Source organism: Amphibalanus amphitrite, unplaced genomic scaffold (assembly GCF_019059575.1).
Source record: "Amphibalanus amphitrite isolate SeventyFive unplaced genomic scaffold, NRLGWU_Aamphi_draft 000620F_arrow, whole genome shotgun sequence".
Classification (NCBI taxonomy): Eukaryota; Metazoa; Arthropoda; class Thecostraca; order Balanomorpha; family Balanidae; genus Amphibalanus; species Amphibalanus amphitrite.
The window spans coordinates 261322-288853 of NW_024882114.1; the positions used below are offsets into that span (position 1 = coordinate 261322).

Sequence of the window (27532 nt, forward strand, 5' to 3'; positions counted from 1 at the left end):
GTCATTCGGGGTCGTGCCCCCTTTTTGGGCGCCAGGCAGGGCCATTACCCCCACCTACCAGACCCCATTGCTGACACAACCAAGTTTACTGAAATTCCATACCGTCCTGGAACTCTTTGGGTATTTGTGCATTTCCAATGCATCAAATTTAAAACATGACACTTCCTCCACAAAACATTTAACGCCTATATCCCAGTAGCGGCGGAACACCTTCCATTAAGGGGGAGGGGGGGGGGGGGGGCACTGCCGACTTTTGGTCCCATTCTTTCCATGCAACGCCCATAGGGCTAATGTTAAAATGCAAAAATCAAAGGGTGCACGGTGCCCCGGTGCCCTCCTCGTTCCGCCGCCTATGCTATATCCCATTTAACCCTTGTACGTATAGGGGCGGCGGGTGGTTTTTCGTTAAAAGCTCACGTAAAAGGCATTGGATCACGACCAAATTGTACTCTCGAGCCCATCATTTTTTTTTTTTTTTTTACCAGCGCGGAAAATATCATGACCTGAGACCAGTTTTACCAACAGAAAAATAACCGCCTGCCGGAATTTTTGCCTCAAGACCGCTTCACATACGGAGCGTAAACGCGATGGGCTCGTAAGCGGATAGGGCTTTAGCGTTTACGCTCCATATGTGAAACGATCTTAAGGCAAAAATTCCGGCAGGCGGCTATTTTTCTGTTGGTAAAACTGGCCTCTGCACCCATAATGACCGTTGGCTTATGAGCTTTTTCTGGAGATCATCTTGGGTCATAAAATCTCACTTCAAGAAGTTATAGCGGGGCCCGATTTTCTCGACACTTGTCATTGCCCTCTTGAATGAGACGGAATGACCAAGGACCTTAATAATGGGCAGCAGCGGCTTCCTATTGTCACGGGTAGCACGCTCGTCTTTTTTATGCACAGCTCCATATCAGAGTCCGAGAGGCCGCGGTGGTCCGATCGACTCCTCCCCCTTACGTTAGCGGCTGTTGAAACGCCAACAGACGGGCGACGGTTAAAAGTTGCAGCTGCTTTTGTACGACTGTACGGAGGGGTGAGATGGTGAGGCGAGCAGGTACGTGAAAATTGGTATCTAATCAATGTGTGCTGTGCCTTTGGCCTGGGCTTATCTTTGAACCCTGGGATGCAACAGTCACGATGGCTCCATCACTGGAGCTACAAACTCTAAAAAGATAGACTTTCTCAGAATCCCTCATTACCCCCACCGAAAGGGCTCCATTACCCCCAAAGGGGGCATGCCCCACCATTTGCCGACCCCTGGGCAACATCCATGAAGTTAAGGTTGCAAAAGGCGCTGGGGAAGCGAGTCAATCCTGTCCGTCGGTGATTGCTATCGAGCATTTACTGATGTGAGAATGAAAGCTGAACACATGATTGCTTCAACGTCAAGAAATGCTTTTTTACACAAGTCGCATTTTAACCTTCAAATTTTACGACGAAAAAGGCAACTGATGGCATTTAAAAGGCTCGCATTGAAATAACAAAACTGTATCATGTACAATACAATGCACCTCACGGTGCCCCTCCACCCGTACTGGAGATCACGGCTGGTCGAGGGCGTAGTTTCTGCCGTAGAGCTGTGCCACCAGCAGTCTGCCGGTGTCTGCCACCTCCAGCTGCCCCGTCGGACGGCTGTAGAACCACTCGGCCGCCAGCTCCATATGGGTACGGATCACAGACGGGAACACGGCCCAGTCGGCGCTGAACGAGCCCCGCAGCGAGAACGGAGCCGGCGGCGGCGGCGCCACACCCGCTGGGAACGTACTGCACGAGGCCTGATCGGCCCCCGCGCACAGTACCACCGCGCAGATCTGCGTGCTCCAGTGCGGCGCGAAGTTCCGCCGTCCGTCGAGCACCAGGAGGCGATAGGTGGCGCCCGACTCTGCGCCGGTTACAGGCCGCTGCTGGCTGACGGTCAGGTCACAGCAGAACTCCCCGTCACACAGACGCTGGGACCGGCCGCTCAGCGGAGCGCTCACGAACTCCGACACGTTGTAGTTCTGTATCGGGTAGTAGTCGTCCGTGTTACCGGCCGCGGGAGCAGACCGCACCTGGCGGCCGGCCGGGGCCTGGTCGGAGGGACAGCTGTCGGCCCCCCAGGAGCAGCCGGCCGGCACGGTGGCGGTCACCACGCCGCCCTCGGCGCCCTCCGCGCTGTAGTCGTACAGGTAGCCGAGCGCGCCGCTGCCGGTGAAGATGCCGGAGCCGATGCTGCCCTCGGCCAGGTAGTGGATGCCAGAGGATAGCAGGGTGACGCCCAGACCGCGCGGCCAGGCGCTGTGCATCTGCAGAGCTGCGACAGACGTGGGCGGTATGGAGTCAGATGAGGACACATATAACACGTCTCGCAAGTATGTACATTGTATGTAGTTGTGTGTGATGAAGTCAGGTTATTTAAGACCGTCTGAAGACGGGAGACTGGAGCCTTCAGGTATAAAACTTCTTTGCCTTTCGCCAAATGTTCATGAATCGCATGCTAGAAAGCCATCTGTTTATTGTGGTCACTCAAATCAAAGAAGGCCATTCATGCGTACTGAACAGCTGGATCACAGCGACGCGGCATGATTTGCTCGTTTCCCTTTCACCCACCCGACCAGTGATCCCCGTCGCCCCACCTACCGGAGAGCGAGGGCAGCTCGTCGCCCCAGTCTGTCGGGAAGGCGAAGTGGGTGACGCCCCGGCGCGTCATCTCCACGCCGGGCAGCTCGAACAGGATGTCGAAGCACGTCATCAGGCCGATGACGGCGCCGAAGTCGGTGCGGAATGCCGAGAGGTGCGGCGCCGGCTTCTGCAGGTGCTCCAGCTCGATACCGAACAGGTTGTACTTGTGGTAGCTGCCGGTGAGGGAGATCAGCTTCATACGTTATGATTACAACACTGATCGAGGTCGGTAAAGTTAACTGAGTTCCGCGGTTTCAAGAGCGCATGTCACTTTACTCAGTTATCAAACGCCATCTTATGCGTCAAGAACCTCGGTTTACTTTGCCTCGCAACTTCGAAGAGCGAATGCATAAAACATAAATTTGGAACGATTGTTCAATATGCGTCATGCGTGACACCAAGTTACACCATAGAAATGCTGCAAAAAAAAAAAAAAAAAACGTTACATCAAACTCAGCACTGTGTGCAGCCTCCGGCGTCTCACATTTGTATGAGGGCGCCGGTCCGGTCAAACACGAGGTTTGTGTTGTACAGTGAGACGCCGTCCTCGGGACAGGCCGAATCCGAGTCAGCAGAGCACAGCTCCTTGGTGACGAAGTTGGCCACGATGTACATCTGGTGCTCCCGCGCCAGGCAGCTCAGATTCCGTATCGCCTGGGTAGCGGGTGGATTGGTCAGTGGAGAGTTCATGTGCAGGAGGTGAACAGCGTGAGAGATATGCTGATACACAAGTCATGTTGCACAAATAATTAATGGATCCCACAATGATCTCATTGTGATTCTAATTGCGGTCAATAACAAGGCTAGAACCGGATCGGAAAGATGTCTGAATTCAGGAGACGGATTCAGCGGGCCGGCGTGTCGTGCACACTACAGCGTCGGTTGGTCCCTCTGATCGGGACAGGCTGTCTCTCACATTGACCACTGAAGGGAGGGACGTAACTGCTCGTTGGTTACCTCGTGCTGCGTCGGGTCGTCACAGATGACGACCATGTCCTCTACGGGCGGTAGCTGGGCGGCGTACACGGCGAGCTGAGCGCGCGGCCACACCTTCAGAATAGCGTACTCGGCGAGCACCAGCAGGTCAGCGCCCTGCGGGCAGGACAGGGTGTCATTAGAGGTAAGCTGAGTCAGAGGTCAGCTCATAGCCCTGTGGATTAGCATAGGGTGCCCTCGGAAGTCAGCAGGGATCGTCTCAGCACCCTGGGCCCTGGAGATCGGTACAGGGTGTCCGCGAGATCAAAAGGGGCTGCATGCCTGGCCATGCCCATAACCGCACCCTTAGTGTCGGCACAGGTCGCCTCACTCATCAGTGAAGCTCTATAATCTTTACAGTGATTGAGGAACAAACTGAGACCATAGCACCACAATGAGAATAGCTATGACTTATTCATGTAGCTCCCCGCTGACCGGCGTAGGTCTCACCAGCCCAGCCTCCCACGCACCTGCTGTGCGGCGGTGGCGGCGTGGCGGCGCACCGTCTCCAGGTTCCGCCGCCAGGGGGCGTCGGGCTCGGCGGCCAGGTCCCGCTCCGGGTACCCGTCTGCCCAGACAAACTCGGACACAGCGGCTACGAACGGACGGGGTGTGACCGGTGCTGCCGCCGACGGGCGGACGTCCAGCTCCAGCTCCGACGGCGAGAGCGCAGAGGTGGCGCTGGTCAGCGCCAGCACCAGCAGCGCCAGCGCCGGTGTCAGTGGTGACGGCATGGCGGCCCGAACTGTGACAGAGCAGCGAGTGGCGGGGTTACAATCAGGAAATAAATGAAAGGTGTACAAACGGCGGAAGAGGCGTATGTTGCCACATGCCAATCAGCACTCGCTAACTAGATCGGATGAGCTAGATAAGGGTTTTACTGGGCATGGTAACCGTAGCCTAGCTTGTCGAGCCGTCGCCTGTAGTATTGTTTGATAAACGAACTTGGCATCAAACACTAGGCGATCCCGTTCTAATGTTGCTTTTTCAACAAGAGCGCCTAGCTGGGCAGAAGCAAGGGTGACATCAACAAAGTCGAGTCACGGTCTGAGAACCTCATGACCCCTGAGGCCGGCCTGACAAGTTTCCTCTGCACCCCTGATTATCTCCTCCTCCCCCCCCCCCCCCTCCTGGGTGTCAGTGACGGGTGAGGCGCCCAGGGGCGACCTCCAGCCATATCTGGAACGGGGATACCCCCGCGGCTGGACCTCAGTACTCATGCACATCCTGTATTGACCCCACAGCCTGCTGTCTCCGACAGTGTCTGGACAAGTGCCAGATAATTTGGCACAGCTTCAAGGTGACCCAGGCTATTACTGTTTTATATTGCGTCGTTAATCTGCAAACACCGGTTTGTGGCTTTATTCATGTGGCTCGCTACACTGATGCGCTGTCGGTTTAGATTTTCGTCAGTTGTTCACGTCCGCTCTTAACACATCGAGATGCTCACCTCTCACCCCATACTGATAGCGAATTATAATTACAACAACTCTTTGTCGATTGTTTAAACTGAAGCACTCAAACAATGTCAAAAGGCGTTACCAAGCGTCAGCATTAACGTTATCGTCCGCAGAGATAGTCAGTATCTACTAACAGCAAACACAGTTAAAGCAAGCGACATCGCCGACCACGTTTGCTGACAGCATCACTCTAACACCGGACAATGACGCAGCAGATACTGCCTGGCCTTGTGTTTAGAGCATCCCCGGTATTTAACCCTCCCCCTCCCCCACATTCTAACTCACCGGTACCAACTCACCCGTGTACGGCGGAGCTCACCACCGGGCGCCCTCCCGTCACGAACCGCCGGCGAGAACTGAGGCGCCACGGGTGAGCGATCCGTCGGCGCCCCCGGTTATAGGACAGACTGTCGGAGGGAGGCAGACACGACAGACCACACGCGGATCACATGGCACTGGTGTGGAGGCCGCGGGAGGGGAGAGGGGGGGGGGGTGGCGCACATGTGTGCCGGGCTCCACGCGATTCCTGACACCCGTGTCCCTGTGACCAGAGTTCCGGCCACGAAGCCGTACGACCTTTGCCCCTCAGTGGGGCGCGGGCCGATTGTGACCAGTCATGCTGCGCTGTAACAGAGACCTTCTGGAAGTGTTACGATCGATGGGGTGACGGCGACGACCCGCATCATCTGGTGACATGTGGCCAAAGTTCTGTTTGGGCAGATGTTTAGCACAGGCCAAACGATCCCCTGATTTGCGTTGTAAGTGCCAGAGAGCCGGCCACAGCTGTGTACATACACATATGTATAGGCCAGTCGTGTGGATGCGACAAGAGACGACAGCGAACAGAACAGTGCCACTTCAACGTCAATAATCGGACAGGTTCAAGTACCCAAATACTACGCGCGGATAAATACCAAAACTCTATTGTGTAAAACACGCTGCTGCGAATATTCACGCATTTTTATTCGCCACCTTTACACTCAGCATCTCATGCGGAGGCCACATATCACTACAAAAGGAAAACATCGGCCGACGGTGTCACGCCATCAGCACAAACACAGCTCGTCGCCATGGCAACGCCGGCGAGTGTACAAACGCACCCGCAGTCCACACTCCGACCTGTCTACACTTGTCTCCGGAGCCACCAGGAGAGCCACAGTCGCTCCTAGAGTGGCGATCAGTGATCACATGAACCTCGCATCACCTTCTCCGATCGACAGCAAATCCAGTCACATAGGGACCGATCAGTCCGCCGCCACAAATCAGTCACACGGTGACTGATCCAGACGATGTGAGGGCTCAAAACGCATTGTTCGGAGAGCGGAAAGGCTGTGAGCGATTACGAGTCTCACGGACGACCATTTCTTGGGTCGGTGAGCTAAGCGAACATCTACACAGGAATGTAACGCCGAGAAAAGAGCGAAACAGCGACAAAAGGTGATTGAATATCCGAAACATTTATGTGGAAATCGTGTCGATTTAACTGTGCCAATACGTTTATTTGTAGGTTCAATCTAACAGGCAAATGTGGATGGTAAAAAATATACCTACTCTCAGCCCTGCATGAACGGGTGATTCACTTTTCATCACAAACCATTTTCGCGTGCTTACTTCACCCAGCGCCTGGCGTCTTTGCCGTGCCCCTTCCTCACACAGTGGTAGAGAAGTCCTACGTCTTGGGTCGCGGCTTCAGCTCCTCGAAGCACGGGTGCAAGAAGATGTAGTTCTTCTTGGTCGGGGTATAGAACTCGTGGCCCTGAAACGGTGTGAAGAGCAGCGTAAATGACAGGTACGAGAATATGCCCGGCATCATTCAGGAACGTCTGTCTGCCTCTAGAATTATGACATGGTTCGCCAAAGCAACTCTGTGAAAATTATACGTGAAATATAGAAACGACTGGAAACTTCATGCCATTTGCAAAAAAGCCGCAAAAAAGCACCGCTTAGCGTTGCATGCGATTGCGGCCCACAGGCCACCCGCTCAACCGTTCAATCAAAATTGATAAAACAAAAAATAAAGGAAGCTGTCACGTCCTGTCCACGTAAACACGATTTTTGTGCAACATAGTTCAACGGGTCAGGGGGAGGGGACCTCTCTGACAGTCGACAGGCCAGCCGCCTCCCGCACCCGCGGCTCACCTTGGACCAGTCGTAGCTGACGGCGTAGGCGAATATCTGTCCGGTGTGGTTGAAGGCGCACTTGGTGATGGACTGCTCCATGGCCTCCGAGGTCTTCAGCTTGGTGCGCGCGTCCTTGTCCCAGAAGCTGAACCGGCCGTCAGAGCCGACAGTGGCCAGCGTGCCGTGAACCGGGTGGAACCGAATGTCGTTCACCTGCCGGGGAGACAGGTCAGGTCATGCTCGAGACACCTTGACCTGGACGGGTGAGGGTGAGGTCCAGTTCAGCATGGTCAATGCAGTTCCAGTGGAGCTCTTGGGCAGATGACACGCAGGTTACGCCACGATCACGGTGAAGGGGAAGATATCGTGAATGGGAGATGCCGCGACCGCTAAAGCAGTGAAACAGCTCTTCTGATAAAAAATGCGAAATGAGGATTGGGATTTCAGCTTAACCGGTCATGAGCAGAATCGAAAGTCAATAATCAAGTGTAAACAGATAATCTCTCCGCTGGAATATTTTGCTCGTTTCCATTTCAACGTTATACAAGAGGTCGCACGATATAGCAAGGAGCGACATAAGCAGACAATGACAGCTTCCCGCTCAAGAAGACAACCTGGTTGACATTTCCAACTCCTCCACATCGCTATTCCATGCTCGCTCGACCCTCATGCACGACCACTCACCGAGAAGATGTCCTGGTAGCCCTGGTTGGTGCCGTTAGAGCGGTGGCATTTAAACGTGAAGTTGTCCTTGGGGTTGGCCGGGTTCACGTACTGAATGGCCACGCGACCCTCCACGCTACCAATGGCGTAACCTGGGAGCGTGTGCGGGGAGGGAAGTCAGGTGTTGACGGTGAATACCAGGGGCAAAGAACTTGATAACCGTGACAACAGTTCGACCGAAGTCAGCTCAAATTATGTAAATGATGAACACAATCAATCTGACATTGAAGCACACGCAGTCAGCTGCCGATCAGAACAGCACCTCAGTTCGCTCCTTTCCCTTCCTACCTGTCCTTTCTAAGCACCTTCCCTTCTACCACCCTCTCTAGTCTATCACATTTCCCTTCCAGCCTCCTGCTCCTCCCTCTTCCTCCACTCCCTCTCTCTCCGCCACCCACCGGTGGGCCGGTTCATCTTGTCCCTGAAGATGGAGATGCAGCGGTGCTGGTAGCGCAGGCTCGACTCCTGCGTTTTGAACTGCTGCGGCTGACCCTCCAGCTGGTACACGATGATGCCCCGGTTGGCCGTGCTCACCACGGCCATCGGATAGTCGACGTCGGCGCAGTAGGCGCGCTCCGGCAGAGCGATCGACATCATCGGGTTCGGCGAGCGCGTGTCCCAAAACTGGCGGCGAAGGGTGGACGAGAGTTCATGATTCAATAGGACTTTACAAATAGTCATCAGCCAGAAAACCGAAGACCATTGAAAACGTGGACTTTTTATAGCTTTCATGCAATAGTGGCCACAATGCACATTCATTTGATAGATTGACAGTCGTGGTAGGTACATAAAACATGTGTAAGCGCAAGTGATTGAATACAAACGTCAACCACCCACATACTCCACCCCATCGAGCGTCCAGCCCATCACAAGCACCACACCCTCCTACCTTGAGCGTCTTATCCCAGGATCCTGTCATGATGCACGTGTAGTTGGGCGCCTTCACCCAGTGCACGGTTTTGACTGGCGCGTCGTGCTGGGCCACCTGGACGGTCTGGTTGCTGGCCAGGTCCCAGCAGCGCACCGTGTTGTCGCAGCCCGACATGAACACCTTGGTGCCGTCGTCGGCCCAGGCCACGTCCAGCACTGGGCCGCCCATGGTCTGCTGCGCCTTGGGCTGTGTCTTGCCGCTGTTCTGATCCACCTCCCAGCAGCGCACCTGAACGGACGGGAAAAACGGTGGAAGAGACGATCGGTTAAAGACGGCACGAAGGAGGTATGAAATAAAAAAGGTTAATGCGTAACATTTCTGAAGTAATAAATTGTTCAGGATCGTAGAATACTATGCTACCAGAAACATAAAATTATCCCATAAAAACGTTAAAAACGGAATGACAACGAACAAGGTAAAAAAGAAACATATTTCCTGATAATTCTTAGCATTTCAACAACAAACAATCGTCACTTCTCACTTGGTAACTCGCTCCACCCTCATGGTGTTAGTTTGTAATTTTAGGGTGCCTGGACTTCAGAAGTCATCACTGCAGTGCTCAGCTTCACCCTCTTCAGCGGCCTTCCCCACAGCTGCCCCTTCCGCCCCCCCCCCCCCCCCGACTCACGTTGTTGTCCCAGCTGCCGGCCACCAGGAAGGTCTGCGGCACGGCCGGCGGCGAGAACTCCAGACACGACACCGAGTCGTCGGGCGGCGACACCACCTCGATGTCCTTCATCGGGTTGGCCGTGCTGGCCGCCGCCGTCTGGCCGAACACCGACGACGAGGCGCCCAGCCCGCCCGTGCCAAACATGGTCATCGCACCAGGCTGCGCTCCTTCAGGCCGAGCTTCTCAAGGGACCGAGCACTGGCAGTGTAGAGACAAAAGGGTAGAGTGCCGAGATACCAGCAGAATATGGGAAGGTATTGGGAGTCTTGAGCACTTCAAACTGTGGACACAAAAAACATGTGGTTCAGAAATGGTATTTGTCAACTATCTTAACATAAAACATTCACCGTTTTCTTTGAATTGCCCCTCACCAACTCTTCACCTGTCAAAGAAAAGGACCTGGGAATCACAATTATGCCAGGCCTCACAGTATCAGAGCAGGTGATGAGAGCAGCAGCAGTAGCGAACTCCATAGTGGGCATTCACCTTCATAGACAATGAAATGTTCCAGCCAATCTACCAAACTCTGATAGGCCCTTTCAAGGAATATGCCAACCAAGCTTGGTCCCTATTTCTCCAGAAGCATGCCAAAAGGCTCAAGAGGATCTAAAGAAGAGCTACAAAAGTTGGTAGAGCGTTGGACTCCGCGTGGTGAGGGCACGCGTTCCCAGTTACGACAGTCCGGTTCGAGGCACCACGGGCGCTTGACTTTTAGGAGCCTCCTGACAGGTATGGTAACGGTTGGTGACAGGCCGTAGCCAGGCGAAGTCAGTGAAGGGACCGGCCGTGCGTGACTATGTGCGCACGTTTAACTTTGGACTCCAAATCCTGCCATATAACCGGAATTGCATGATCGGAGGGCAGAGGGCAGGGTCGACGCAACAAGCTTTGCTTAGCGGAGACCCTGTTCTTGTGAATCCTTCTGTTTAAAAGGTTCTGACTAAATTTATAATAAAAAACATCCACATTTAAAAACAAAAAACAATCATAGTTGCGGCACTCGGCCGGCAGGATCGCTGCCACACAAGCGGTCGGTAGTCGTAAAGCAGGCATCACACTTGTTTTTTTTTTTTTGCAACTAAGGAAACTAGGTGCTATACCCAGAGATGCTTTCTAATTAAACCAAAGCAAACCAAACCTAACAAAACCTGACCTAACCTTACCTTCAACCTGAAACATACCACCTAAAACCTAAAACCTACAACCTAACCTACAGTCGCCTCTCCTAGTCCTTGGTTGCAAAAAAAAAAAACAAGTGTGACCCCTGCTTTACCAACTACCGAGCAGCCTTGACAGCTCCCGTGTCAGCGGCAGTTCGGTCCTGCCAGCTCGGACCTGGCACGCCGCCAGCTGACTGGACTTGCGCCCAGTCAGCCAGTCAGTGTCAGTCCCAGTCAGTCAGTCAGTCAGTCCCAGTTGCCCAGCCAATGTCATATGACATTGAGAATAGGCAGCATTCCAAGATCATCTGCTCCCTATGCCTCTTTCCCATCCACTATGGTAATATCTATAATTATGGTGTGCATCTACTACTGTTAACGCCAGACCCCTTGAGACCCTAATTTTTCGCGATTACTTTTAAATGCGTGAAGGAATTTCAACCAAGCTCAGGACATGGCCGTTTCAAGACAGGCCGAAACTTTTACAATTTAGATATTTTATCGCTATTTCAATATTTCAGGCACTTGTAATTGACTCGTAATGTTAAATTTCGAGCAAGATTTTCATCCGGTGTGTAGAGGCTATCACCAGTCAGTCTGTGATACGTTATGACGTCACAGCTAAGCCCCGCCTCTGTGGTCTTGGCCTGCGGCGGTTTCGGGCCGGCGCGCGGTCACTCTCGCTGTGGCGGGGAGCGGGGACGGGCGACGGTCGAGCGGTGCCGAAAGCCGGCGGAGTTGTGCGTAGCGTCTTGGCTGACAGTGCCCAGAGAGCGACATGATGACTAAGGAGCCATAAATGCTCAATGCGCATTGCTTCTACAATGCTGATATGTTCGCTGATATTTTTTTTATAAGCTGCAAATGACGGGCAAATGGCATATAACTGACATAAGGTTAGGAAATATTCACCTGTATTTAAAGCCTATGGCGTTGCAGATAATGCGATAATGGGATGTCGGATGTCACCAAGTAGCTGCCGATTTGTACATCGCTATGCAACCATCGAACAACGCAATAATAAGTTAATTGCCTTCGCTTCACATCATAAGGCTCGCTCGTATTTCAAACAGATACCCTACATCGAAAATCGTATTTGTTAGGAATCGTTAACGTTTGTTCGAAGCACGACTGAGTAGTAGGTTGAGGAGTGATGTTCCTCTTGGTCCTATATACAACAGTCAACAAGAGCCTAACATTTACTTGACCGTCTGCTGCAATTGCCTCATAGCACGTGAAGCGTCAGCGAAATTCATAGTCCTTCACAGATGGCAGGGGTGTCGTTTGTACAGAGGTCGCTGATGGGCACGGGTCAATGCCGTAGTCGTGGGCGGAGCCTAATGTCATATGACGTAGAAAGCCTCTATCCAGGATGGAAAAACAGTTAACATTTCGAGTCAATGACAAGTGCCTGAAATATTGAAATGGCGATAAAATATATAAATTGTAAAAGTTTCGGCCTGTCTTGAAACGGCCATGTCCTGAGCTTGGTTGAAATTCCTCCACGCATTTAAAAATAATCGCGAAAAATTAGGGTCTCAAGGGGTCTGGCGTTAACAGTAGGCATGGTGGGCACCTGCCTTGGCCCTCACCGACTTGAACTGATTGCAACTGCTTCTAACAACAAGCAAAGAGATACTCATCGGCCTCTCATAAAGAGCCAGACTGGAAAACATCCATACACTACGCCGGATGTCCGTGAGACCCTCATGCACAGAAATTCGGCGCAAGCGATTTTGCGCTGAAATTTCGTCATGATTTGCGCCGAAAATTGGGTGCTTCTGCTTATTTGCATCAAAATTAAACCACTTTTATATAAAGCACATGTGCACATCTACCGACCAAGGCTATATCAACCAGATAGGTAGCGCATCTCAGGGCGTTGGACACTCACATGTTTGAGCGTCCGAATAACTTTTTATTTTCATGGAAACCCAATGCCACAATACGCTTAGCGCACTGTAGCTTAGTGCCGTGAAGCAAGGCCCTTGCTAAAAATTCCGGGACCACAAAAATCGACGGACCGGGTGTACGAGGCTGGCGGGCGCCAGCACGGGCCGGGCAGTGGAGCAGCACGTGCCCCAGCACATCAGCCTCTTCTCGGCACACGGCGCAGAGCACCGCGGGTCAGTGTGCACCGCTTGTCTGCCGGCACTGCTGGCACGCTTCAGAGGGGAGCCGGCCGATTCGTTGCAGGTACTGGAGCGAGCGGCCCCATTGGCTCGGGCCCCGCCCTCTGCCCTCACCTGGTGCACCGAAACGGCGTCCTCTCGGTCCTCTCCGGGGATAGGGAGCGGCGGCGTGCTCCCGAGGAGTGGCTTGAATAATGAATTGGACCAGTTGTCGCGCCATTGACGCGAGGCCGCACAATGAAGCATCAAGGTCAGCGTGCGGGCGTCAGAGGGCAGGCCCAGGGTGGCCGTTGTTTCGCCAGGTCGTCCTCGCTCTCATACCCCTCGGCCTCGATACCGCAGTGGGCAGGACCCTGACTGCAGTATTACTTCACGACGCTCAGCAATGTTCATTAAGGTCTTCCATACCCATATTCGTCCCGAGGGTGGAGGCCTTTCCTGGGCGGCCAGCGGCTGCTCCTCCGCTGAGTAGACTCAGGGCGGCTCGCCAGTTCGAGCACTCGACGACCGGGGCAGGGACGTCTCGTCCCGAACCTTCTCCAGAGCCGCTCGCGGGGCGAATCTGCTGCTAGATTGACCAGCGTAAGGACTTAACTCGGTGACCGACATTTACCAAAAAATTATCTGGCCGCCCTGCGCCGAAAAATTCGGCTGCTGCCATCCGCTGAATTCGGTGCATATGAAATTATGCCGGACGTGGCCTGAAATTTTTGCTGCAATCCCGCCACTACGCCGGACATATTCAGCATAATGTGCATTTTTCCAGTCTGGATAAAGAGTGCCGTAAAATGGGGTGTTAAGGGACAGTGGGGTGTTAAGGGACAGTTGCATTGGAAAAACTTTGAGTCATATTAACTTCCTAATTTGAGAAGGTTCAATAAAAACTTCAGTGTGGTAGTTGACACTGTTTTGCTCTTGACCATAGGAGAAAATGGTATGGTTTTTCATGCAAGTGATTTGGTTCAAAAATGGATTTGAAAATCATGCTACATTTTCACAAAATTGAAACATCTCCAAAACTCTGTGTGTACCGCATAAACTAGTGGGTGTACAGGGAAAATGAATGCATAGGTGTATTGTCACATGTATTGCACATGTTTCCTGAAAAACTTGTGCAAATCCACCCATTCATTCATCATCCTCTTCCTCTTTTCCGGATACATGCATATTTTTAGGTGGATGTGGGGTGCTAAGGAACAGGGAAAAAAAATAAAAAATAAAATCTAAATATAATTTAATTAAGTAGGCATGGAAAACACCAAATTCCACATAAAATGCTGGCAAGTTCATGCTTTTATATCTAACACATCTTTAGTTATGTAACAAAACATCTCAACACTCTCTTTTACAATGATGGGTCAATGGAGACTGATGTAGGTAAATGTCATGTCATCATAAAAAGGCTAAAACAAAGAGGGCAACATAATGACAAGTGACTAGTTTCAACATGGGTTTTTATTGATGACAGAAGATTACTTTTTGGTCCTGTTTACCTTATAATTAACACATTTTCCACAAGCGTAAACTGCATTACACGTAATTCAGTTGGGCAAACTAGACCTTTGGAATCAAAATATGGAGGCATCAAAAGATTGATTCCTTATGACCATATTTGGGCATAAATGCAGACCATTTCTAACTTACCAAACACATAAAAATAAGAGAGTGTTTCAAGAAGGAGCATGCCTGACCTTGAACAGAAATGCTGGAAGTATCTCCTAAGCAAAATAATATTGCTCCTATCATAACAATTTGAATTCTATAGGTAGTGAAAGGCAATCAAGGAATTGATTCACTTTAAACAGATAATCATAATATTGATTCCCCATCAGCTGGCTAATCATTATTTTGATTCACAGGTAATGTTAACAGATAGGCAACAATTACTTGGAAGAATACAACATTTATCTTGCTATTATTCTGATTTAGTGGTATCCTCAGTACCACAACAGATACCTATAGCACTGTTGTACTTTACCTTCAATACATTTGATAACAATTCACAATTTTTAAATGTCAAGAATACAAAAACTGAAGCAACAGGTAAAAACCATATAATAAATATAAAAGCACTACAACAATGATAATTAGGGGTTTGAAAATTTCATTTTGCCATTTTACACAAATACTGATTGTTAAGTATGCAATTCATGATACAAAAATAACATACACTGTGATTTCCTCAAAACAGCTTTTACGTGATGGACAGTGCCTCTGTCTTTTTCCCATTCCCAAGGCCAAGGGGACAATTTCTTAGTTTTGAGGTAACACTTTTTGCAAACCTACCACATTTTTCTACCTTTTTAAAGAAAAATATCACCGTCATGGGCCTTTTTTCAACCGTAACGATACATTTGAAATCAAAAGTGTACCCAAATGAATCAAAAAATTGATCCTATGCCCATATTTGGTCATGGCTCCTCCCACCAGAATCAAATTATTGATGCCTCCATATTTTGATTCCAAAAGTCTAGTTTGCCCAACTGAATTGGCTAAAAAGGTCATTAGTGGTGAATGAACCCGACTTGTTTTGTGACAGAATATGCAAAACATTTCAATAAATAAATTGTGTGCCCTTCCACACCCCAATTGTGGGCATTTGATGACCATTTCTTGGAATAATATAGGTGTCCCTTAACACCCCACATTGGGGTGCTAGGGGACAGTGATGAAAAATAATAAAAAATAATATGAGGTATCAATCTTAAAAACTTTAATGTGGCAGGCATGTAAAGCACCAAATTCCACATAAAATGCTGACAATTTGATGCTTCTATCTCCAACCCTTCTTGAGTTATATAACGAAACACCTCAAAACTGTCCCTTAACACCCCGTTTTACGGTGCTGGAACATCAAAGAATGTAGGCAAGGAATGAAGCTGATTTCTAATATTTCCTTGCTCTTTAGTAGGCAGAACAAATTTAACCTGAATTCGTATTCAATTGGTATTTGGTTTTGGTGCTCTCACTCTGTCCTCAGCTGCATAAGTGGTAAGCATGGTGCTTCTGCACCATTCCTAGCGCACCAGTTTATTTCAATTCATTTGTGCGATTAATGCTAGTTGAACCAGCGATGGCAAGCAGAATCAGGTTAAATTCAACCTTGAAGTAGGTACCTATTTTACTTAGCATGCATTTGATTCTCAATTCGATGGAAACTGCTTTACAGCAACCACCAATCACCAAACGCTCAATGTTTGGCCAAATACTGCAAAAATGAGAGAGACTGACGCACTGATTATGAACGATTAAGTTTTCTTGCGGGAGCCCAATTCACGGTTAGGTATTGAACGTTACCGGAATAAAATAATTAATCTCTTTTTCTTTATATTTCAGTAGGTGGAACTATGGTCATGAGTACCCAAATATAGGAACGTTCCCATTTTTGGGAACGGAGTTCCCAAATATGGTAACGGGCGTTCCCATTTATGGGAACGGAAGGTAATTTTTCGGCCGTTCGCCCACTAAAACTCATTAGTGCATCACGTCTCAAAAAAGTGCACGCTAATTTAAGTATCTACTAAGTCTCTATAAAATTATCTTTAATCTGACCGTTGCACAAGGAAATTGACCGTCGAATGATATTTTTAATGATTTTTTGAAATGACGGAATGGTGAAAACATGGGTTATACTACATTTAACTTGCAATTTTAAGGAAAATGAAGCGTTTTTTACATTTTGAGGTCAAGTATAATAATTTTCGCCTGGTTATGAAGTTTCATACTAGCGACACCAGATGCTGACATATGCAAGCGAACACGCGGACAGTCCGGGGGTAATATTGGTGACATTTGGTGTCGGGGCGCACGACCGCATGGAACGTCAGTGATTTTACCGAACTACTGTTGTAAACTCAGTTTCAGTGGTTTAAAATTATTCAGCTGTATTTTATCATCCCAGAAAGATATATTTTTTTTGGATGCTAGCTGTTTAGAGTTGTTTTATAAGGAGCGTCATGAGCGTGGTTTTTGTCTTCCGTGTTTCTAAGCGTGATCGTTTTGGGGGAATTTCTCTTATATAGGTCGCTCTGTGTGGCTTATTTATAGTTTTTATGCTGATTTCGATCATTCCTCGTGCCCATCCTACCAGGCCTTTTGCCACTTACACTCATCAAGAAAGGAAAAAACTAGATTTTCATTGGGACTAGGTGTTTTGAGGGTGTAACATATTCAGCGTTCCCATTTTTGGATACTTCCTTGTGCTCGTCAACTATCGGTGATAAACAGACAGATGCTTGACATGTCTCCACCCTCGGCGCGGACGGTGGATATAGGTATGGAAGACCTTGTTGAACATCGCTGAGCGTTGTGAATTACGTATCCTGCAGAGGGGGGCGTGCCCGCTGCGAGATCGACGGGAATAAAAGCGCAGAAGACCGGGCGAAACATGCGACGGTCTTGCCGGAAAGGTCATCTGATGATTGTTGCGTTAACAATAATTTGCGGCGTTGGACGTGATGCTTGTTAATGAAAAGAGCCCCTGAAAGGCGTCGGTGAAATCGTTCCCAATTTTGGGTACGCCGTTCCCATAATAAGGAACGCTTGCAGCGCCAGTGTACGAGAGCGTTCCCAAATTTGGGCTCGCGGCCCGGATGATGGACTGCTTTAGAAATAGGGGAACGATTTGAAACTACGATGGGCCTTACAATATCAAACTCTTTCCCAACAATATTGAGACAAATATCAGGCGGTTCACGATCGTTTTATATTTTTTGGACGTCATTTAACGGTTCTTTTTCTTGTTTTAAATAATGCCTACATGGCGTTCCCATATTTGGGTTTATCGTTCCCAAACATGGGAACGAAAATGCGTTCCCGAAAATGGGTACGCTTGACCATAGTTCCGCCTACTGATTTAAGAAACAACAGTGGAAACCGAAGTGGAAACAACCTACCGCGCACAGGCTATGGCGCGTCTTTGCTGCGCCATACATGTATTAAAAGTGCCTGACAAGCGCGAAGCAAATAGCGCAAATGCTATTTTCACTAAGTGACGTCTAATTAACAATTTTGCAAGAAATAGCGGACAAAAATACTTTTTTATTATTTGTTGGATTTCAAAACAACAAAAAACCTTTGATAAATATTAAAATTCAGTTGATAAAATAAGCACCTCAACAAATATCTGAATGTTGGCAGTTTAACACCACTGAGTCTGGGGCAATGCTTTATTGAACTGTACATATTTTTCACAAATTTCCACAGTAAACATTTGCTCATGTAAATCTTTTTCTGTTTTTTATTTCTTCTTAGCAATTAATATCCAAAGAAGAGCACTTTACAAACAGCATGCTTTCTATTTGTAAGACTTACGTCATTTGAAAAAGAAAGTCAAAAAGACCTCGTATAGTATACGTCTAAAGTGCGTCAAAAGATAATGGGAAAAGTCTACTAAATTAAATTGTTTATTTACGTAACATATTTCAAGTGCGTAGATCATTTAGGTCGATCGCGTTGCGCGGGTAAAGAGAAGCTGGGGTTGAAGGTGTAGTTGTGATAATTTTGCTCGATAAAGTTATCTCATCTACATTCCTCTTTAACAGGCTCATGCAGACAAACGGTCTCATTTCTCATGCATTGGTTGTTAAAATATTTGATCTAGTCCACTTTGATTACGTAACAGTAAGTTCAGTTGAGTTGGGTGCTCTACCGCGCTATCATTTTCCGTGGTCTTGTTTGATTATGTAATTTTGTCATTTACATTATCAGTGTGGGTCTATTTCAGGTTTGCTTTGAAAGTTGCACTGACTCAGTGAACTTCGAAAATGTTTGGAAGGCATTTATCGATGTTCAAGCCTCACATCGGACAAGTGAGAAGTCTTTTGAGACCATCAAATCAATTTGGAAATTCCATTATACTGTTGCAAGATGGGCTCCTCGTACAAGAACTTCCTGTGCTGGTTCGTCATACAAGTGACCATTCCTTCATAATCAAAAACTTTGGTCCTGTCAACTCGCATGAAGTTCAAGGCAGTGAGGCTGTTAGCAATAATGTGAGCAAAAATAAAAGTGAGTTGACAGAAGTTAAAAGTCCCACCAGTGATGAAGAGGAGTTTGTTGGTGCTCTGACAAGGACAGGGAGGGTTGGACACATATACCGCCTTCTTGAAACAGCTACAATTGAGGGGATCACCCCATTTGTTGCCTTGAAGGCTCTGATCAGAATTGCTCAGCTTGAGAGCAGAGAAGATGCATCTGAAGCTGATAAGACATTTGCAAGGCAGGCAGTCATCCAAAAGCTGATGAGGACAGTTTTGGATGGTGGAGATAATGAAACTCTGGTAAATACATTCACATTCATGAAAGATCTGAAACCTCTTGGGAGTTTGGATAACCTGTGGCAAGAGTTGCAGTCTCAGTGCATTGACAAGGCTGCCACAGGGATGCTAACCATAAGTCAAATTGCCAGGGTCATCAAGAGCCTTCATGCTGTGAATGGCACTAAATCTGCAATAGCTGATCATCTCTGGCAAGGAATCAAGGTCACTGCATCTCAGATCGATGAGACCAACATCGCTGACCTGTGCTCCATCCTGCCGCTGCTCAAGTACAGCAACAAGGTGGTGTTCCACACCCTGATGGACCAGCTGCCGTCGTTCTGGTGGAAGCTGACCCCCGACACGGCCTGCTCCGTGATGGACTCGGTGCATGTCGCCGGCCTGGGCTCGCTGGAGCTCTGCCGGATCCTCGTGCGCTGGACGTCCCTCTCGCTGCACCAGCTGAGTGAGCAGCACCTGCGGGTGGCGCTGTCCTTCTTCTGCGCGGCCGGACACTGTGACGACACGCTGCAGCGCGTGGCGGAGCGGTACTGCCGCGCGCGCGGCCGCTCCGACCTCCGGACAGCCACGGTCGCCGCGCTGGCCACCTTCGCTCTGCGCTTCAACATTCGCTCGGAGGTGCTTCTGGAGACGGCCAGCGACCACTTTGTCTCCCACCAGAGTCAGTACGCCGCCTCTGCCTCCCCCTCCGCCCCCGCCGGCGGCGGCTGGCGTCTGCTGCAGGTGGCGCCCCCTCCTCCCGGTGAGGTCACGGTAGTGGTGCGCGCGCTCGGAGAGCTCGACCACCAGCCGCGCGACCGGGTCGGCTTCTTCGCCGCAGTGGAGCGCCACCTGTCGGAGAGTTTCTCGGCCTTCTCCGCAGAGGAGGTGCTCGACATTTGCCTAGCCTGCGTCTACCTGCGCCGCTACCCGTTGAACTTTTTCAGACAGGTGAGCTAACGATCATGTTCTCTCGTTTTGTTAGAAATGCGAAGTTTTTCGCTGTATAATATTTTTAATTATAGGTTTTCTGAAATTGATGTCCGACCACGTTACAGTTTAATGCACACTCACCACCGCGGATTTTCGTTTTTCGTACCCGCTTATTCGCTTTTTTTGTAATTGCCTGCCGTAAACTCATGCCCTTCCTGAACGGAATATCTTGCAGTTTGCACTACCGTCATGAGTACGTCCCTTGGTCCTCTCTAACCCTCCCTCCAACTCCTCCCCTTCGGCAGGTGTTCAACCCGTTCTTCCTGGAGCGAGTGCCGGCCGGCGGACCGGACGCCCAGCGCCTGCGCACCAAACTGAGCGCGCTCGACTGCGCCCTCACCTTCGAGTGTCCCGGCTACCGCGGCCCGATGCTGCCGCGGGACCTCAGCGCCCGCAGCGTGGCCCGGGACGCGCGGGCCGCCCGTCTGGCGCACACGGTGGCTCCCCAGCTGCGCGCCGTGTCCGGGGTCAGCCAGGTGGAGCCGGCCGGCCCTCTGCCGCAGCTGCCGCTCCACCCGCTTTACCTGCCCGACCTGACGTGCCGCCGCGGCGACGGCCGCCGGCTCTGCCTCTTCCTGAACCCGCCGGAGCGGTACGCGCGCGGCACCGAGCACCCGCTGGGGCCGCTGCAGCTGCGGCGCCGGCAGCTGCGCCAGCTGGGACTGGCCGCCGTCGACCTGCCGCTCCGACAGCTGGCCCAGATGGTGGTCCACCCGGCGCTGCTCAGGAAGCGGCTGGCCGACGCCGTGGCGGAAGCGGACTGACCCGGGTAGGTCGACTGGGGGGGAGGGGAGGGAGTGAGGGGCGCGAATAGGTCCGAGGTCGACTGGGGGAGGGAGAGGGGGAGGGTTGGCTGTGTGCGACTCTCGGCAGGTCCGGGCAGAGTGACAGGGTGATCCGTGAGAGTGGGATGGATGCTTCGTCAACTTGTGGTACTTTGTGGTTGCTCCGGGTCCGGAATAGGCCCAGTGTGTCGTTTGAGCGGTGGTTCGCTATTCGAGTTACCGTTGCAAGGACTGAAATTGTGCTGCTATGAATGGGCTTCCTCTGGTAATTAAGACAGGCTGGATAAAGCACAGTCACTGAAATTCGGCTGGGCTCGGCTGTAGGACCTACACAGGCTGCCGGGCCCTTTTTCTGAAGTCGTAAAGCAGAGACCTGTTCTGAGGTCTGTGAGCTGGATCCTACAGTGATATGGTTGTGCCACTGAGGGTGCATGGCTATTCGAGAGCTGCTTAGTGCAAACTATTTTTAGAGAGGTTGTGATATGAGTATGGACGTTGCAATATTTGTGAAGAATGGTGAACATTTTCTTGGAAGAAGAGAATCTTACATAATATTAAGACAAGTGACTTTGATGTGTTGGGCCAGTGCTTTTAACGGTTAACTATTTTTGTGTTGAAGATAATGTCGTTTTTTTCTGTGTCAAATATAGTGATATACTTTTAGTCCATAGTTGCCATTCATCTGTGGCCTTTATCAGCTTACACGTAAAAAATAAGTAGAAGTATGTTCAAGGGTAACCTCTAGGAAGTAACAATCCGTTCCAACCCAACCCTAACAACACGGCACATTCTTTGCCTGGGGAATTTATTGTTAAAAGTACGCGTAGCACAAGAACGGGCCGGCGCCTGTGGCCGGCCCGCCGACGGCACGGCCCGGGCTACCCGGCTACACGCTACAGTTGCGACTAGTCCGTTCCCAGCTGCTCGTTGGCCGACGGGTCACCGCTCCCCTCGACGCCAGGTCGCTCACATAAGCGCAGAACAATGACTATACTCGCCCTCAACACACCCGAACACTCGCATTCGCGTGATTATAATGAATGAAAATCGCGTGTGCGACGTGACATACTCGTACAAATCGGCGTTCGTGTTTTCGGATGAACATGGTTCCTTGCGTTCACCTTCATCAAAGCTGAGTAGCATAATTCGATAGCGGCGAGCGCTATAGCTCGGATAGTGCTGACATCTATAGCTGGGCAGGTTTGTCTACTCGTTTTTATAGATGACGCTGCAGTCGTTTTGGCCCGCTCTCGTCCTCCGTCGTATGGACGCTCGTATGGCTGACGCCTGCCTGCCAGTGGTCGTCAGCTCTCGGCATTAGCCTCTGAGTTTGGCAGGTAACATCGAATCTGAAACAACGGGAGGCTTTGTCAGGGACGTATGGGCACATTGGAAGAGCGACAGAGCGAGATTTCCCAGAACAAAACTGCTGGTTGATGCGGTTGGTTACTATGGGTTTCATGTCTCTACCTAATTCGATAATGGCAAGCTTGGCATGACTTTGAAGACCGATTGGCTGTGCTCAATCCTACTCTCCTGAATTTGGCAAGTGAGGTTAAGTGTGGTTAACCCTGGAGGGTTAACCTAACTTAATTTTTCAGATAAACGGTACTTTCAGTTTCATTGTAATCTTCTTTTCACATATTCGCCCGTTGCTGGACTCACCGGTTATTTTGACGGACCTCGCCTCTGAGGCTGCTCGGCCGGGCCGATCAGTGTGTGACGTCATCCATCTGATGACGTCACTCTGATCGGCCCGGCGAGGCTGATCGTCTCCACTGGTCGCGGCGGCGGTCTCCTGTCTGACCACTCGACCTCCGGGCGCATCGAGACGCTGTCCTCCCCTCCCCACTCAGACCCCGGAGTGAGGGACAGGCTCCGCACATCCACCGCGCGCGCAATTTGTACTCTCAGGTCACTCTTTGTCCCACGGCCCGTCACACGATACGCCGTATCCTGACGTACTGCTGAGTCCTTCTGTCGCCCGCGGCTGCGTGATGGTACGAACAGTGTTTGGCCAGAAACCGACTGGCGTAGAACCGCGCCGGGCACAGACCGCAGCTGTACTTGGGCCGCACCTGGACGCGCACGTGCCGCTCGTGCACGTGCGCCACGAGCAGCACGTGCTCGGGGAAGCGCGCCTTGCATAGGTTGCACTTGAAGAGCGCTGCGGAGGGCGCGGCGGCGGGCGGCGGTGCGCTCAGGTAGGCGGACGGAGGGGACGGCCTCCGCCGGCGGCTGGCGCAGCTCAGCAGCCAGGCCAGTTTACGGCGCGGCGGTCGAAGCTGCGGTGGAGGAGGTGCCGGTTTGGAGCGCCGCCACCGCACCGGGTCGGGCTCGCCGGAGTCGGCCGGCGGCGGCGGCGGCGGGGGCGGCGGGAGGTCGGCGCCCTCGGTGTCCGACTCCTCCGTGTCGGTGGCGGTTCGGACCAGCACCAGCGGGTCCAGCGGCGGCGGCGGACGGGGACCGGGCGAGGCACGCCGCCGCGGGCTGACGAACTGACCCGTGCCATAGGTGCGGCCCACGGAGCCGTTCAGCTCGGCGTCCAGCCGGCTGAGCGCGGAGACGGCGCGGGTGACCCGCTCAGCGCTCTCCCGTCGGGCCTGAGCACCGCTCGGTGCCCCCTGTCTGCCCACCGCGCCGCCTCCGCCGCCGTGCCGACCGCTGCTCCGGAGGATCCCGGGCCGCGGCGCACCGCTGGCCACCTGGCGGCGGGACGGCGAATCAGGCGCGATCAGCTCTGCCGTGGCGGCGAACCGGAGCGTTTTCGGCGAGCGGGGAGTGCGGACCGACCCGGGGGCCGGAGCCGGGGTACTGGCCGCAGCCGGGCGGAATCCCTCCACACCCGCCGGAGCGCGAGGCGAGCTGAACTTCAGCGGGCCACCTCCGGTGCCCAGCAGTCGCACGGAGTGGTAGCGCGGCCGGGCGGCGGCCAGGTCCCCGAACTCCCTCACAAACCCCGCGTCATCTTCATCGTCCGAGAGGCGCCGCTTCACCTCCGTCTCACAGCAGGCACCGTCCACACAGACGCCCGCCGCCTCGTCACTAATATCCCGGCTGTCCGGAGGGGAGGCGCTCTCGGTGCTGTACCCGGAGGAGCTCTTCTTGTCGGCCGGGTCGTGGCCGAGGTCGTCCGGCTCCGGGCCGGGACAGCGCACGTAGAGGCCGGTCCAGGAGCCCAGCTGGTGCTCCATCTGGTTCAGCTGACTGATGTCCGTGTTCAGCTGGTCCAGACACTGAGACAGGTTGATGCGCTGCAGGTCCCGGATCAGGTCGTCAACGTTACGCCGCTGCGGCAGACGCGGCGGCGGCGGCAGCGCACCGCTGCGGCCGCCGCACGGTGCTGGCATCTAGCGGACGCGCTGCCAAGCTGTAGTCACATCATTCCACCATCTGAGGGAGACAGAAGTCCGGGTCAGGATTTGTGGCATCGGCAACCGCTTTGGGCAGTTGACGTGGCACGACGAAACCTTTCGGCAGAGGTGTTTCGTTAGCCCGCGACTTAGGTGTAAATGACGCCTCATTCAGCTAAAGCCGAACATGATAATAAGATCTTCTGGTTGGTATCGATGCCAAAGCCATCAATGTCTCCGATCCGATGGGACTGATGGTTTACGGGACTGCCGGACCACCCCGATCCCCTGATAACAGAACCCGTAATTACGGGGTATCAAATGACTGGGAGATTATGGAATGATCTGACAGCTTCATTTAACGCGTAATGAAGGGTATACGCCACATATGACACCGTATTTCCCCTTAATGACCGTTTTACGGAAGACGAATGCATAAGCTTTGCATTTTGAGTTTTAAAAATAGGCCTACGCCCTCGCTTCTATCGCTGTCCATTTGGCCCTATCAACTCCTAACGTCTTCTCCAGCCCGGGTGATACCAACAGGCGGAGGAGGGTCTTTACTGACCTAAATCCATCGCTCTTCGCCCGAGTGACCAAACCGCTCATTGGTCACGTACTCGACCCAATAATCTCTCATCGCCCATCACCGGCTCATATTGGCTGTAAGGCGCTCATATCGGCTGTAACGCTGATGAAGCGCCACTCTGACACATAGGTAGTCCGTCATCTATGTCAATTCAACGATATTAATCCCTGAGTGGTGGAAACGGATTGGGTGTCTGGTCGGCAAATGCCATTCGTTATCTCGAGGGTTCAGGTTTTTAATAAATGATGTTGAAGTTGTTTTATTTTAATTTCATTCGTGGGAGGCCAACACTGTACCTGACTATAACGCAGTTCACATAGGCGCCTTTCGAAGGGAGTCTTTTGCGCATCTCGCTGCATTAGCTCAAGAGTTTGGGCACATTAAAACTTACTTGAGTACGTAATCAGTGCTCCACTCAGACACACCAACTCCCCTGGTCCCCGCCCTTCCCCTCCTCCGACTGTCGGCCCGGGGCTCCCCGCGCGGTCGCCCACGTCCGCTCACGTCGCGGCGAATTCACATCGACGTCCGGGCCGTTTTTAGACTGAAAACACTCGCCGATCGTGCGTCCGACAATAGCTGTCGTCAGCGGCGTAACACCGACACGCGTCGACGCCTGCTGACAGGGCACCCGTGGGTGCGCCGGCCTTAAACGGCCACCTGAAACAAAAGGCACCCCGCCGGGCCGGCCGAAAAAAACACGCGCCAAAACCAACTCCCGCGCGCCGCTGGTTCAGGAGTTTTTGCGCGCGGAAGGAGGGATGGGGGCGTGCGACCGAATACATTGAACGGTCTGATTGGTTTTGGTCGCAGAGGTCACACGGGTCACTGGGAGGTCAGGCGAGATATGGTGGGCGGTGGACATTTCGGGCTATCGCTGGTCCTGCGGAGGGTGCGGTTTTTGTGTTGATTGGTCAGAGAAGGAACCGCACAGCCGGGACCTGCTCCATCTGGAGATCTTGTCCAAGACGAGAGGAAAACACGATGACACTGATGTTGTGATTTCTCCGAGGCAGCTTTCCTGGCCGCCATCCGTCTGCGGTCATCGGCAAACGAGCGAACTTCCACCAGTGAATGTGCCACCAGATTCTGTGTAGCACATTTCCACATTGCACGGCGGGACGCCTAAGGTCATACCTACACGATCACTACACTACTGCCCTGACTGCATGACGGCGTCCCGTTTCGTTACTCCAGCGGCGCCGCGACTGATCACCGCGCTGAATATGCATACCGGACGCCTAACCGTGTCATCACAGCGCCAAGACAGATGGCCACTCTGACTCGCATAATTGGCGAGCGGTGCCGGAAATTCCGCGCGCGTATCGATGAGCTCCCTGTGGTCAGAGAGGTGCGATCCATCATCAGGGGTGTTCGCAGCGCGTGCCAGGTGGCCAAACACGATGGCATATCGGCCAGCGTCCAAGACGAGACGAGACGTGTTCCTTAGCACAGACTTCGTGAGGGTTAAATCTACCCGCTCTTGGCCACAGACTGAACGTCAGGGTTCAGGGTTTCTGATTAACAGATACGTACATCCAGATTTTGATAAAGAGTTCATTTCATCCTCCTGACTGCTTGCATCATGATATAGCACATCTTAAAATCTGATGTCTGTGCATTCGTGGGTTTGAGACGGAGTTTCGGGATACCCGATCGGGTAATTGCCGGTTCGTGACCACCGAGGCGCTCCTTAGGTCGTTAAACGGGAAACTACTCTCGTAGGGTCAGTGGGCTTTTGTCCATGAGATTTGATCTGACCGTGCATGAGCTGTAATCTCTAAATGTGCGCACCTGAAGGTATGTAGTATGTACGCGCCTGTGTGCGCAGCATGCACTAGCTGTGCATGCGCTGAGCAACACTTGTAAAATGTAGATAATCTCTAAGTTCATCGAGTCATCGTATGGTTAGATACGGGTGTCTGATAAGACAGCGATGCACGATATCGAAAATATGAATTTAAAAGTACATTGGCGTACTACAATAAAAACTCTTCAAATACAACTGTAAGTCGTAGATAGTCTCCAATAAAAATGCCGGTTTCAAGCAAACGGTTTAAGCAGAAATCATATTTTGGGAGAGAACTTATTCACAGAGCAAAGATTTGGCACTTTTTGTACAACCAAACAGCATCGATCGGAAGCATTCCAATGCTAAAACCCTTTGGGAGGATATGTAGTTCTCTTACGTCCTAATTACGCGCATTATTATTGCCCGTGCTCGCTCAGCCTCTCTGTCTCCCTCCACCGCTTCCCGCCGTTGCGGCTCTTCAGACCGGCCGTATCCAAACATGTCACCTACGGTAAACACGGCGTTATCTGGGCCCGACCTGGCCGATACGCTACTTAGCACGGCCACACAACCGGGCGCACCACGCCCTTCGCCAGCCTCCGAGCGCTGCCGTTCCGAGCTCTCGTGCTTCTTCTGACCCGTGACCGAGCGCCCGAGCTCCTCTCTCGATCAACACTCGCCGCCCTGGGAACATAGCCCCAGGTGGCCTCTTCAAACAAAGCGTCCGCCCGCTAAAAGCGACCGCATTGTTTAATTTGGTCGGCAGCGCATTTCTTCGCCGCTGAGTGGGCCCATCACCGGCCAGAATTAACCGTCGACCGGTTCCACGAGCGGGTTGGAGCCGCGAAACCGCACCACGGCGGCTGGCTACTCGGCACGGTCGTGAAAATTCACCGCTGCATATCTTTTCGCTCACTGCATGGAAAGGAA

The 27532-nt window shown here is 51.8% G+C and overlaps 4 protein-coding genes across 16 annotated transcripts in view; 1 reads left to right on the plus strand and 3 right to left on the minus strand.

Annotated features, from left to right (window-relative positions):
• Nucleotides 1–1472: 1472 nt before the first annotated feature.
• Nucleotides 1473–5733, minus strand: LOC122363445 (biotinidase-like). Its single transcript, XM_043332723.1, has 6 exons — nucleotides 5396–5733; nucleotides 4107–4381; nucleotides 3619–3753; nucleotides 3146–3315; nucleotides 2620–2834; nucleotides 1473–2293 (listed from the first exon to the last, which is right to left on the minus strand). The coding sequence occupies exons 2-6, from the start codon at nucleotides 4368–4370 to the stop codon at nucleotides 1542–1544; spliced, it is 1536 nt and encodes a 511-aa protein (XP_043188658.1). The 5' UTR covers nucleotides 4371–4381; nucleotides 5396–5733; the 3' UTR covers nucleotides 1473–1541.
• A 305-nt stretch (nucleotides 5734–6038) lies between these two features.
• Nucleotides 6039–17757, minus strand: LOC122363446 (protein Rae1-like). 10 transcript variants are annotated; one of them, XM_043332733.1, is made up of 7 exons: nucleotides 17729–17757; nucleotides 9500–9821; nucleotides 8830–9099; nucleotides 8339–8564; nucleotides 7902–8032; nucleotides 7236–7430; nucleotides 6039–6852 (listed from the first exon to the last, which is right to left on the minus strand). In XM_043332733.1, the coding sequence occupies exons 2-7, from the start codon at nucleotides 9689–9691 to the stop codon at nucleotides 6766–6768; spliced, it is 1101 nt and encodes a 366-aa protein (XP_043188668.1). In that variant the 5' UTR covers nucleotides 9692–9821; nucleotides 17729–17757; the 3' UTR covers nucleotides 6039–6765. The 10 variants fall into 10 exon arrangements, with proteins under 10 accessions (XP_043188668.1, XP_043188661.1, XP_043188666.1 ...); XM_043332726.1 differs by having other exon boundaries at nucleotides 17725–17745; XM_043332731.1 differs by lacking the exon at nucleotides 17729–17757 and adding an exon at nucleotides 17685–17717.
• Nucleotides 17758–18241: 484 nt separating this feature from the next.
• On the plus strand, nucleotides 18242–21534 carry LOC122363448 (FAST kinase domain-containing protein 3, mitochondrial-like). Of its 4 annotated transcripts, none has more exons than XM_043332738.1 (3): nucleotides 18242–18295; nucleotides 18559–20041; nucleotides 20329–21534. In XM_043332738.1, exons 2-3 carry the CDS (start codon nucleotides 18599–18601, stop codon nucleotides 20845–20847), a joined length of 1962 nt encoding a protein of 653 aa, XP_043188673.1. In that variant the 5' UTR covers nucleotides 18242–18295; nucleotides 18559–18598; the 3' UTR covers nucleotides 20848–21534. The 4 variants fall into 4 exon arrangements, with proteins under 4 accessions (XP_043188673.1, XP_043188670.1, XP_043188672.1 ...); XM_043332735.1 differs by having other exon boundaries at nucleotides 18272–18318; XM_043332737.1 differs by lacking the exon at nucleotides 18242–18295 and adding an exon at nucleotides 18296–18318 and having other exon boundaries at nucleotides 18543–20041.
• A 429-nt stretch (nucleotides 21535–21963) lies between these two features.
• The window catches only part of LOC122363450 (caskin-1-like), a 31486-nt gene continuing 25917 nt past the window's right edge, over nucleotides 21964–27532 (minus strand). The window contains exons 2-3 of the mRNA XM_043332740.1: nucleotides 22534–24261; nucleotides 21964–22217 (exon numbers count right to left, since the gene is read on the minus strand). Coding sequence (XP_043188675.1) covers nucleotides 22806–24218 — 1413 coding nt within the window. The 5' untranslated portion in view covers nucleotides 24219–24261 and the 3' untranslated portion in view covers nucleotides 21964–22217; nucleotides 22534–22805. The remainder of the gene's footprint in view (nucleotides 22218–22533; nucleotides 24262–27532) is intronic.

What these genes read in the sequence shown, in the direction of transcription:
- LOC122363445 (XM_043332723.1), bottom strand. Translation starts at nt 4,370, where the DNA reads ATGCCGTCACCACTGACACCGGCGCTGGCGCTGCTGGTGCTGGCGCTG. An exon ending in CCGCCACCGCCGCACAGCAG is followed by an intron (nt 3,754 to 4,106) that starts GTGCGTGGGAGG and finishes TCCTGCCCGCAG; the next exon opens with GGCGCTGACCTGCTGGTGCT. An exon ending in ACGACCCGACGCAGCACGAG is followed by an intron (nt 3,316 to 3,618) that starts GTAACCAACGAG and finishes CCCGCTACCCAG; the next exon opens with GCGATACGGAATCTGAGCTG.
- LOC122363446 (XM_043332733.1), bottom strand. Translation starts at nt 9,691, where the DNA reads ATGACCATGTTTGGCACGGGCGGGCTGGGCGCCTCGTCGTCGGTGTTC. An exon ending in CAAGATGAACCGGCCCACCG is followed by an intron (nt 8,033 to 8,338) that starts GTGGGTGGCGGA and finishes ACACGCTCCCAG; the next exon opens with GTTACGCCATTGGTAGCGTG. An exon ending in GCTACCAGGACATCTTCTCG is followed by an intron (nt 7,431 to 7,901) that starts GTGAGTGGTCGT and finishes TCTCCCCGGCAG; the next exon opens with GTGAACGACATTCGGTTCCA.
- LOC122363448 (XM_043332738.1), top strand. Translation starts at nt 18,599, where the DNA reads ATGTTTGGAAGGCATTTATCGATGTTCAAGCCTCACATCGGACAAGTG. An exon ending in CGTTGAACTTTTTCAGACAG is followed by an intron (nt 20,042 to 20,328) that starts GTGAGCTAACGA and finishes CCCCTTCGGCAG; the next exon opens with GTGTTCAACCCGTTCTTCCT.